Source organism: Dendrobates tinctorius, unplaced genomic scaffold (assembly GCF_039654945.1).
Source record: "Dendrobates tinctorius isolate UK_male_01 unplaced genomic scaffold, ASM3965494v1 ptg000165l, whole genome shotgun sequence".
In the NCBI taxonomy this organism is placed as follows: Eukaryota; Metazoa; Chordata; class Amphibia; order Anura; family Dendrobatidae; genus Dendrobates; species Dendrobates tinctorius.
Genome location: NW_027361832.1, coordinates 24,853,214 through 24,865,348, shown reverse-complemented (window position 1 = coordinate 24,865,348; position 12,135 = coordinate 24,853,214). Strand labels below are relative to the sequence as shown.

The 12,135-nt window shown below is 45.9% G+C and overlaps 1 protein-coding gene across 1 annotated transcript in view; it reads right to left on the bottom strand.

Moving 5' to 3' along the window:
- Positions 1–12,135, bottom strand: part of ZFAND1 (zinc finger AN1-type containing 1) — a 34,160-nt gene that overhangs the window by 10,604 nt on the left and 11,421 nt on the right. Inside the window, exon 6 of the mRNA XM_073550591.1 lies at positions 663–784. Within this exon, the coding sequence (XP_073406692.1) occupies positions 663–784 (122 nt within the window). The remainder of the gene's footprint in view (positions 1–662; positions 785–12,135) is intronic.

Genomic DNA, 12,135 nt, shown 5'->3' with positions numbered 1-12,135 from the left:
CCCGCCTGCTATGGCGTTCCGCTGGAGGCCTCCCAGTGCTGACCTCGCCAGCCGTCGGCGCCGTCCTGCGGGTACTCGGCCCACCTGGCCTGGCAGCCCCGATTGCGCCCTCTTCTGTCGGTGCCCGCTCGGCCAGCCGCCTGCGGGGAGCCGACCCGTCCTGGAGCCGAGAGCCCCCCCACCGGGAGGAACGGCTCCCTCCAGGAGAGTCGTCCTGCTCCTGGCCTTTGGAGCCGAGAGACTCCCCATCAGGGAGTTTCGACCCCGGGACCTCTTGACAGGGGAAGGATTGGACTGGCCGCACGATCCCGAGCCCCTCCGGTAAGCTCTTGTGTGTCCCTCCATGCAGGGACAGGAAAAACACTGAGGGAAAGGGGGTGGGACACGGCCTTTTAACCTCTCGTGCTTTCCTGTAAGGAGGAGGACGTCCTCCATGGTGCTGTCAGGTGGACGTCCAGGAAATATAGGATACTTGGTTAACAATATTGATGGGGAAAAGAAAAAGTTATTTCATTGAAAACCATATCCTCTAGGTGTAACCTCTCCACAGATCTGCATTTGAAGATTGCAGGTGTTCACTGGGCAAGCACAAGGCTAATTGTGTTTAGCAACCCAGACAAATGCAGCCGCTGTTCTGGAAGCCTCGCCAGCCGATGCCCTACCTGAGGTAAGGTTTTATCCCCCAGCGCATGCAACTTCAGCTTCATTAGTGCTACTTTGGCTGCAGTCGATGCATTTTTTGCCCCTCTACGAACTTTATTTGGAGGTTCAGACTTTTTGGAATCTGAGGAAAAAAACAAACAAAAAAAAAAAAAACCACACAATAATGCTATATTGGAAGCATCAGCAGCTGATGTACTGAAAATATATATATATATATATATATATATATATATATATATATATACACATATATACATATATACATACACACACACACATACAATAAAAGACTGATGAAGGCATCAGCATCTCCATTATCACTGCCCAGAGTTTATCTTCCAGATATACAGTGGCATGTAGAAGTTTGAGCACTCCTGGTCTGATGACTGATATTGTGAACAGTTAAGCAAGTTGAAGACGAAGTATCTGAAAGGGCTAAAGTTAAAAGTTGACACAAATCCTCCCCCCCCCCCACCTAAAATACAAAGAAAGTAATTTCTTACATTTTAAAAATTACAAAAAGGAAAAATTGGCCGATGAAACAGTTGGGGCACCCTGCACGGTTAATACCTAGTAACACCCTCTTTTTAAATTATCAAAGCTTGTAAACACTTTTTGGTGCCAGCCTAGAGTCTTTCAACTCATGTGCAAGGGATTTTCATCCATTCCTCCATGGAAAGTTCTTCCAATTCTGTGAGATTCCTGCATTGTCTTGCATACAATGCTGTTTTGAGGTATAGCCACAAATTTGCAATGCCATTCAGGTCAGGGGACTGAGGGCCATGGTAAAACCTTCACCTTGTGCGTTCTGAGGTATGCTTCGGATCCTAATCCATTTGTAGAAGCCATCCTCAGCATTTTTTTTTTTTTTTTTTTTTTTAAATACATAGCTGGTGTTCTATTTTCATCAAGAATTTGTTGAAATTCTATGGAATCCATTCTTCTCTAGCCATGAAATGCTCCCTGTGCCATTGGCTGCAAGAGAACTCCAAAGCATGGCTGATCCACCCCAATACTTGATGATTGGCCAGATGTTTTGCCTAAAATTCTGACTTTTTTTTCCCCCCATATATACCTTTGATCATTGCCAGAGTTCTATTTTAACCTCATCGGTCCACAGCATGTTTCCAAATTGCATCAGGCTTGTTTAAATGTTCTTTTACATACTTCGGATGCTGAATTTTATTGTGAGGATGCAGGAGAGGTTTTCTTCTGATGACTTCCATGAAGGCCATATTTATGCAGGTGTCTCTGAACAGTAGAACAACGTACCACAACTCCAGAGTGCCAAGTCTTTCTGAAGGTCTTTTGCAGTCAAGCGGGGGAGGTTTTCGTTTGCCTCTAGAAATCATAAAAGCATCTCACTGAAATTTTGCTTGGTCTTCTGGACCTCATCTTGACCTCCACTGTTTCTGACAACTGCCATTTCAAACTGAGGAAAAGAGTACCTTGAATATGCTCTGCTAGTAGGGATAGCCAATACTAGAGAAGAGAGGATTCAAAAAGATAGATAAACTGGAGCAGTGGGCAGCAACTAACAGAATGGTTTTTAACAGAAAAATGCAAAGTACTACGTCTTGGCAATGAAAATGAAAAAGAGCATATACAGAATGGGAGGAATAGGGCTAAGCAACAGCACATGTGAAAAAAAACTTGGGTATACTAATAGATCATAAACTGAACATGAGTCAACAGCGTGATGCAGCAGCAAAAAAGGCTAATGCAATTCTGGGATGTATTAACAGATGCATACAGTCTAGATCACGTGAAGTCATTAATGCTCTCTACTCCTCTTTGGTCAGACCTCATCTGGAATACTGTGTCCAGTTTTGAGCACCACAAAAAAAAACAAAAAAAAAAACAAAAAAAAACCACACACATATCAAACTGGAGCAAGTTCAGAGAAGAGCGACCAGAATGGTGACCGGTCTACAAACCATGTCCTATGAGGAACGGTTACAGGATTTGGGAATGTTTAGCTTGCAAAGACTGAAAGGAGACTTAATAGCTGTCTACAAACATCTCAAGGGCTGTCACATTGTAGAAGGATTATCTTTATTCTCATTAGCACAAGGAAAAATGATAATTACTTACCGGTAATTTGATTTTCCAGAGCCATGACAGCACCGCAGACATGTGATGGTATCCGCCCCCAGGAAACCTGTAGCTGAGACATAAGGGGGCGGCACCTCTCTCCTCAGTTTCAGACTATGCAAAGGTAACCGCCTTATTAGTTTACATATATGTTATACAACAGTGTCACTAATAATCACCTTCTTTTTCCTTTTTTTTTTAATATCTATATATTTTTACATATCCAGATAAAACTTTAAATTTTCTGGTGCACCACACAACCATCACCAAGATAGGGCAGGAACGATGCGGTGCTGTCATGGCTCTGGAAAATCAAATTACCGGTAAGTAATCATTTTTTCCCCTTCCCCATGACAGCACCACAGACATGAGAGGAAAGATGGAATAGACTCCTAGGGTGGGACAACAGCAGACACTTTTCTCCCAAAGGCCAGATTTGAGGGCCCTAGGTCTAGTCTATAGTGTCAGAAGAAAGTGGATGGCGAGGACCATACTGCTGCCTTACAAATCTGCTCAACCAAAGCATTTGCCCTTCGTTGACTTTGAAGCTTTCTTACCCCTGTAAGGAGACAAAAAGGGCTGAAGACTGTCACCATGATTTTGAGGCTTCTATATATTGAAGCAGGCAACATCTGACATCTAGACAATGGAAGGTTTTTTCTCCCTGGGATTTGGGGTTTTGACAAAACGAGGGCAAAATCATCTCCTGCTCCCTGTGGAATTAACTTTCGGTAGGAAGGCCAGATCAGTTTTTATGATCACTAGCTTCCAAAAAGGCGATATATGGTGTATGGTGGATTTACGGATATTGCCTGCAGCTCGCAGACACGAGTTGAAGTCAGGGCCACCAAGAGTATTGTTTTTAGCGTTAGCACCTTTATTGAGATGGAAGAAATAGGCTCAAAATGGAGACCATGTCAGTGCCCTTAACACTAAGTTTAGATCCCAGGGAGCTACCTTTGTTGGCAATTTTGTGGGCCTGGATGTAAAGGAGGCCTGAATGAATCTATAGATCCATGGGTGGTCAGCCAATTTTTGATCAAACAACGCCCCCAGGGCCGATATCTGCACCTTTAAGGTGCTTGTGGTCAGTTCTTTCTGGAGGAACTCTAGGATCTCTTTTATTGGTACTTTTTGGCCTGTCCCAGTCCACTGTCAGCCCCTGAACTGAAAGAATTTTCCCCAAATTTTCTGGTATTTACATGAAGTTACCTCCTTTCTGCTAGCGAGCAGGGTGGTTACTAACGGAACTAAGAAACCCTTTGCTAGAAGGAGTCCCCTCTCAAGTTCCATGCAGTGAGGTGCAGCCTGTGAACTCTGGGGATGTTCTACTGGGCCCTGGTATAGCAGATTCGGGGTATAGGGGAGGATCCATGTGTCCGAGATAGACATGCGTCTGAGCCATGTGAACCATGCCCTTTTCGGCCAGAAGGGCGCAACCAGGATTACTCGAGCTTTGTCTTGTCGGATCTTTATTTTAAGACTACTGGAATCAATGGAAACGGGTGGAACGCATAGGCCAGACAAAGTTTCCAGCGGTGTAGTAGCAAATCTACCCCCTCTGGTTGTTCTCTTTGATTTAGAGAGTAGAACCTGTCCACTTTACGATTTTGTCTTGTAGCAAACAGGTCTACCTCCGGTGTGCCCCAGGCAGTGCAGATTTCCCCAAATATTTTTTGTTTTAGGGACCATTCTCCCTGGTGTAGTACATGATGGCTTAAATAATCGGCCAGATAGTTGTCTGCCCCCTTTAAATGTGTACCCGATAAAGACAGAAGATTGTTTTCTGCCCATGTGAATAATTCCCTGGCCTCTGCCATAAGGGTTACCAACCTTGTACCCCCTTGTCTGTTTATGTATGCTATGACCCTGTTGTCGGATAATATTGTGACATGCCTCCCTTGCACTTCTTGTTTTACTAGAAGGGCTTGCCTTACAGCCGCCAGTTCTTTCAGATTTGAGGATGCATCCCTCATTACGGGTTCCTACTGGCCCTGTAGGGTTAGTTTGTGTGCCCCCCAACCACTTGGACTTGCGTCCATGGTTAGTACCACCGAGTTTTGAGTAGTCCAGGGCACTGATCTGTTTAAGTTTTCGGTGCTCAGCCACCATTTTAGGGAATCCTGAACCTGAGGTGAGAGATTGATCTCCCAATTTAAATTGTAAGGACCCCTCCCCTGCTCAGATAGGATCTGCCACTGTAGTTCTCTCGTGTGGGCTTGTGCCCACCGGACCGCTGGGATTGTTGCTGTCAAAGTGCCCAGGAGAGACACTGCCTCCCTTATTGATATGGCTCGACCGGATTATATCCGTTGTATTTTTTGTTGGATAGCCCCAACTTTCCTTTCTGGAAGAATGCACTGCTGTTTTAATGAGTCCAATTGAATTCCAAGGAATTCCTGTGACTGAACTGGAGTTAATCTGGATTTTTTTTTTAGATTGATCATCCAGCCTAACCTGGTTAATATTTCCAGAACCTCCGTAACTGCATTTTCGCAACTTTGTTTGCTATGATGAGGAAATCGTCTAAATAGGGTACCAACAGGATATTTTCCCCTTCTTATAAAGGATGCTACCTCCCCGATGATTTTTGTAAATATACGAGGGGCTACTGATACCCTGAAGGGTAGGCATTGGTACTGGAGAGGAGTGGGGACTTGAGCAATCTCTACTACCAATCTTAGATATTGCTGACGTTCTCCCCATATTGGCACATGGTAATAGGCGTCGGTAAGATCTATTACTGCCATGTAGCAGCCTGGGTCGAGTAGCTTCACTGCTGATCCCAAGGTCTCCATTTTGAATTTTTCTGTTCTGATGATTTGGTTCAGGGCTTTGAGATTGAGTATTGTTCTTAGTGACCCATCTGGTTTTGGCATGAGGAACAGAGTGCTGTAAAACCCCTTCCCTACTTGATGATACGGTACTTATACAAGTACCTCTTTTTGTATGAGGAGTCGAATCTCCTTTTCCAGCGTGGCCTAGTTCTTTTTGGCTACCCGGGTCACTTTTACTCGTTGAGGTGGAAGGCTTAGAAGACTTAGTTGTAGGCCCCCGGCTAACAGGTCGGTTACCCACTTTGAGGCGGGCAATGCTACCCATTGATGGACAAAGAACCGAAGGCCTTCCCTCAACCGCCCTGGCGTCATTGCTTAGTATCGGGTCTCGGGGTGGTTTTGCTAAAGAGGAATCCTCTCTTTCCTTTCAGGGTCTGCCCCGCATGGCTCTATCGTCTGGACGCCCCCGGCTCCCTATATTCCCTGCTCCACGAAAGGACGAGCGAGCTTCAGTCCACCGACACCTAGGGAAGGGGGTTGGAAACCGTTTTTTCTTATCTGACGCTTTTTCTAAAATTTCATCCAATGCTTTTCCAAACAGGTATTGACCCTCACATGGGACGGTGAAGAGTTTGACCTTTGACTGGAAGTCTGCCGACCAGTTTTTTAACCAAAGAGCTCTGCGGCCTGAATTCGAAAGGGCGCATGCACGGGCGGCACCTCGGACGGAGTCTACTGCGGCGTCAGCCAGGAATCCCGCTGACTTCTGTAGGGAAGGTATTGCCTCCAGCAGTGTCTCTCTTGGGCATTTATTTTTAATTTGGTCACTTAATTCGTCCAACCACTTGACCATAGCACGCGCTGTACATGTGGCGGCTACCCTGGGTTTAAACGACCAAGCCGATGCCTCCCAAGCAGATTTTAGAAGAGCATCCACTTTCTTGTCAAGGGAATCTTTTAGGGCGCCCATGTCCTCAAATGGCAATGCTATCCCCCTGGAGGTACTAGCAATGTCTGCATCTAGCCTGGGAGCTCCCCCCCCCCCCCCCCCGTTTATCGCATACCTCCTCATCAAACGGGTATTTACGTTTGAGCGCCTGCGGTATGGACATTTTTTTGTTGGTTTTTTTTCCCCATTCCCTCTTAATTAAATTTAACAGGTTATCATGAAAGGGAAAAACCCTTTGTTTTTTTCCCCCCTCAAGATTACTAAACATAGCATCTTGAATTGATTTTGGTTCTTTAGGTGTTTCAAGTCCCATTGTGATATACAAAAACTTGGCACACACTAGTGGATTCTGATGCAGAAAAGTGATGGATTTTAATAAAGTACAGTACATACAAATAGACGTTTCGGTCTATGACCTTCATCAGTGTACGTGAGACTGTACTGTGAGCTCAAAGATAACTGGGCATAATTCTAGAAATCAGATAAATGAGGAGGCACAAGAGGCTGTTTCTCGTTGCTTATAAATGGTGGATGGACGCGGTATCCGCCGCAAGTCAATAGCGCTGTTGACTTGCGGCGGAATTATGCCCAGTTATCTTTGAGCTCACAGTACAGTCTCACGTACACTGATGAAGGTCATAGACCGAAACGTCTATTTGTATGTACTGTACTTTATTAAAATCCATCACTTTTCTGCATCAGAATCCACTAGTGTGTGCCAAGTTTTTGTATATCACGAGTCACGGATCGGGATCCTACTTGAGCACCACTAATACCACAGGGTTGTGCCAACGGTTTTGTTCAATTCAAGTCCCATTGTGGACCTTACAAGTTTTAGTAACTTCCCAATGTCCTCGGATAGTAAATATGGACGACCCTTTTCCTCGTCCGAGGAGTCTAGGTCTGAGTCCGAGGCCCCCCTCATCTCTCCTTGTTCTTCCACAGACTCTGTCGGTAGTTATTTCTGTGGGAGGAAGAGGAGGAGGTGAAGGAGGCGTTACGTCGGAGCTAAGGGTAGTCTGCTCCTTCAATTCATCTTTGACTGTCAACTTCACTTGATCCCGTATCATAGTTTTAATGCTCTGGAGCAGAGACGGCGACTCTTTTGCCACTGTTTTTTTAATGCATGAGCGACAGTCGCTTCTCATAAGTTTTAGCTAGGGCCTTTTTTGCATAATGCACACTCATTCTTTTGCTTTGATGTGGCCTTTCCCTAAGGGCAGTTTCACACGTCAGTGTCTCCGGTACGTGTAGTGACAGTTTTCTCACGTGCCGGAGACACTGTCACACGTAGACACATTCGAATGAATGTGTCTATGCAGATGTCAGCGTGTTTTCACGGACCGTGTGCAAAACACCCTGACATGTCCGTTTTTGTGCAACAGCACGTATCACACAGACCCATACAAGTCAATGGGTCCATGTAAACACGTACCGCACACGGATGCCGTCAGTGTGCGTTTTTAAAGTCAAAGGGTTAACATTGAAAATAATTTTTCAAAAACACGGATGGAATACGTATGCACACGGACAGCTCCGGTACCGGAATTATTTGGATGTGTGAAACTGCCCTAAGAGACATGACATGGGGCAGTCGTTCATATTATGTGTTGCCTTACAAAGGCACTCACCCGGCCCTCTGAGTACCCCGGTTGCCTGTGGCTCTTCCTCCTGTGCGTGCATCTCGCCTTCAGGATCGATCCTTTAGCCACCTGGCTGGTGGTCTGGCTCTGCTACTTCAGAGCCTATATGCAGCCTCTCAGGGGCCGGTAGCACCTTGCCTTATTTCTCTTTTATGGAGGAGCGGTGTGCACCTCTGGGTCCGCTCCCTCACGGAAGTGCCCTGTACACCGCTCCCCCGGCGTGTGATGTCACTTCCGGTGCGACCCCAGAAGTCGTCGCCACTCAGTCGGCGCCAGCGTCGTGGTGGCCACGCCTCCCCCGGCCCAGCCTACCACAGGAGTGGCCGCCGGGGAGTCTCGCGAGGCCGCTGCAGCACCCACCGAGCCAGGCTGACAGGCGCGCTCCACCGTGCCCCGCTGCCTTCCTCTCCCCACGGACCTCAGCCTCCTGACATCAGAGGGGGATCCCTCCTGAGGTATGGACTCCGCCCCAGGCATCCGCCTGCGGGAAACAGGAAACCAAAACTGAGGAGAGAGGTGCCGCCCCCTTCTTATGTCTCTGCTACAGGTTTCCTGGGGGCGGATACCATCTCTCATGTCTGCGGTGCTGTCATGGGGAAGGGAAAAGAATAAAAGCAATGGGATGAAACTGAATGGGAGGAGACAGATTAGATATTAGAAAAACTTTTTGACACTGAGGGTGATCAGTGAGTGGAACAGGCTGCCACGAGAGGTGGTGAGTTCTCCTTCAATAGAAGTCTTCAAACTGAGGCTGGACAGACATCTGTCTGGGATGATTTAGTGAATCCTGAATTGAGCAGAGGGTTGGACCAGATGACGCAGGAGGTCCCTTCCGATTCTACAATTCTTATAGCCTTCTCATACTTTGTTGGCCCCTATTTTCAGAGTTCTAGGCAGCTGCTTACAAGAACCAATGGCTGCAGTTTTTTGGTACAAGGTTAGAGAAGGCTGGGTTTTTATCAAGCTGAAATTTGCATCACCTGGCCTTTTCCCCAACGATGAGCGTGAACATGCCATAACCCTAACAGGCTAATTAAGGTCTAAACATTGGTCAAAGTTACCTGCGCACATCTCCAAGGGTGCCCAAACTTTTGCACTGGCCCACTCGCCTATTATATATTATGGGGTTTTTTTTTTTTTAGCCTAAAGTACAAAGGAAAATGTGTCATCTTTAAAGGGAATCTGTCACCCATTTTTAGTGATATCATGTAAAGATATCACCCAATTGTGCATCCCATAAGGATTCTATTAGGACTTTTGATTCCCCCGACCCCGCACCTTTGAAGCGTAAATACCTTTTTTTTTTTTTATCTTGGTGAAGATGTATGGAAATCGCCGCCGTCCGGTCTGGTGGGCGTGGCTTTTTCGCCTTCTCCACACAAATCCCCCCCCCCACACACGGCTTGCTGATCGTATTCTTCATCTGTGAATATCAGAAGCTGTAGTTTTCTGTGCTTGTGCAGTATGCTTTGCCCAATTGTGGGCAAAACATAATTCGGAGCACGCATGTGCTGGTATTTTTCAGCGCGGTCTATGCCCCGGAAGTCTTCACATGCAGGACACACTTCTGGGGCATAGACCACGCTGAAAAATACTGGCGCATGCACAGTACCGATTATATGCTTTGCCCACAGTTTGGCAACGCATACTGCACAAGCGCCGGAGGCCTTTTCAATGCGCAAGCGCAGAAAACTGCGACGTCTGATATTCACAGATGAAGATTACGTTCAGAAAGCTGTGGAGGGGGGGGGGGGGGTTTGAGAAGGCGAATAAGCCCCGCCCATCAGGCCGGACCGTTGCGATTTCCATACATCTCCACCAAGATACGAGGTATTTATGCATCAAAAGGTGCAGGGTTGGGGGGAATCAAAAGTCCTAATAGAATCCTCGTGGGATGCACAATTGGGTGATACCTTTACATGATATCACTAAAGATGGGTGACAGATTCCCTTTAACTTTAGGCCTTTTAGAGATGGTTTCATCTTCAACATGCTCAACTGTTCACAGTAACAGTAATTTTGACCAGGCGTGACAAGCTTTTACGTGCCACTGTATTTTATGTACAGCATATGCTGGTACGATACAGGTACACAATACAGGAGAACACAGGGCTTGTACATGTGCTACATTTTTTTCTGCACCTTTTTGAAAAAAAAAAAAAAAAAAAAAAAAATATCCTGCATTTCACAACATCAAAGTGAATGAGATTTCAGAAACCTCATGCAGATTATGCTTATTTTTTCCCTGGCCGATTTGAACTAGAGCTTTTTCAGATCTGTATTACGTCAGTTCTTTCACCCACTCAGGCTACTTTCACACTTGCGATTTTTGCGCTGCGCAGTGCAAACGCACATAAAAACGCATCATGCGTTTGTGTGCGGTTTTGCGCATGGTTTTTTAAAAACGCATGTGATTTTTGAACTGATGGGCGCATGGTAATGCGCCTGTCAGCGCACCCATAGGCTATAATGGGTGTTTGGGTGAAACAAAAAAAAAACAAAAAAAAAAACGCATGCTTTTTTTTGGGACAAGTCGGACGCACAAAAAAAATGCATTTTATGCGTCCGAGCGCACACTACAAAAAAAACGCATGAACATACAAACGCATGTGTGCGCACCCATGTGAAGTATAGGAAAAAAGACATGCGTTTTTGCGCAAAAACAGCACAAGTGTGAAACCAGCCTCAAATGGGGAAAAACCCTACCAAAAAGCCGGATTACTTACCGGTAATGCTCTTTTAATGAGTCCACGACAGTACCCACTGGAGGTATCGGATCCGCCCATTTGGAACAGGAAACCCTACAGGAAAGATAAAAGGGGCAGTCCGCCTTTCCTCCTCAGTTTTACGTTTCAGAGTACCAGAAGGACCGCCAAGGATTAGGCAATGTTCTCTTATTTTAACATCTTTCTTATCCATTATTTGGTTGATATACTTTAACTATTGATATCTTTAGGGAGGGAAGTGAGCGGGTGCTGTCGTGGACTCATTAAAAGCATTACCGGTAAGTAATCCGGCTTTTTACTCTTCGCCACGACAGCACCCACTGGAGAGATTCCAGAGACCATCACCTGGGTGGGGCTACCGTGCCAAGGACAGTCCTGCCAAAGCTTAAGTCAGAGGTTGATGAAAGATCAAGTCTATAGTGGTTATAGAAGGTAGAAGGGGATGACCAAACTGCCGCCTTACATATAGTTTCAATCGGAACATCTCCCTTTTCCGCCCAAGAAGTTGCCATTGCCCTGGTGGAATGCGCCCTGATGTTCCCTGGAGGATCTTCGTTTTTTGCGGAGTAGGCTAAACGAATGGCCTCTCTGATCCACCGGGAAATGGTGCTCTTCGTGACTCCATACCCCTTCTTACAGCCCTGAAATGAAACAAATAGGGCCCTGCTCTGCCTCCAACTGTTGGACCTCTCAATATATTTTAGGACAGTTCTTTTGACGTCCAGAGTATGGAACTTCTGCTCTTCCGGAGTAGAGGGATCTTTATAGAAGGTTGGGAGGAGTATCTCCTGAGATCTATGGTATTTTGTTGCCACTTTTGGCAGGTAGGCAGGGTCTGGTTTTAATACCAATCTGTCTTGGTATTCTTGAAAAAAAAGTGGATCTATTGACAAGGCCTGGATATCACCCACTCTTCTAGCTGAGGTCAGTGCTACCAAGAGGGCCATTTTAAGTGCTAAGTATTTGAAGGGTATTGTGTCGATCGGCTCAAAGGGGTCTACCGTTAGGGCGTCTAAGACCAGATTTAGATCCCATGTAGGGACGGAGGGTATGTGGATTGGAGCTATTCGTTCACATGCTGTAATGAATCGAGTTATCCACTTGTTGCCTGCTATATTATGGCCATATAGTGCTCCTAATGCCGATATTTGTACTCTTAGCGTATTTACTGCTAAGCCTAAGTCTTTCCCTTTCTGCAGAAATTCCAAGATTGGGATTATCGGAACTTCTGCTGTATGAGGTACTGTATGGAATTGAAGAAATTTTTTCCATATTCTAGTGTA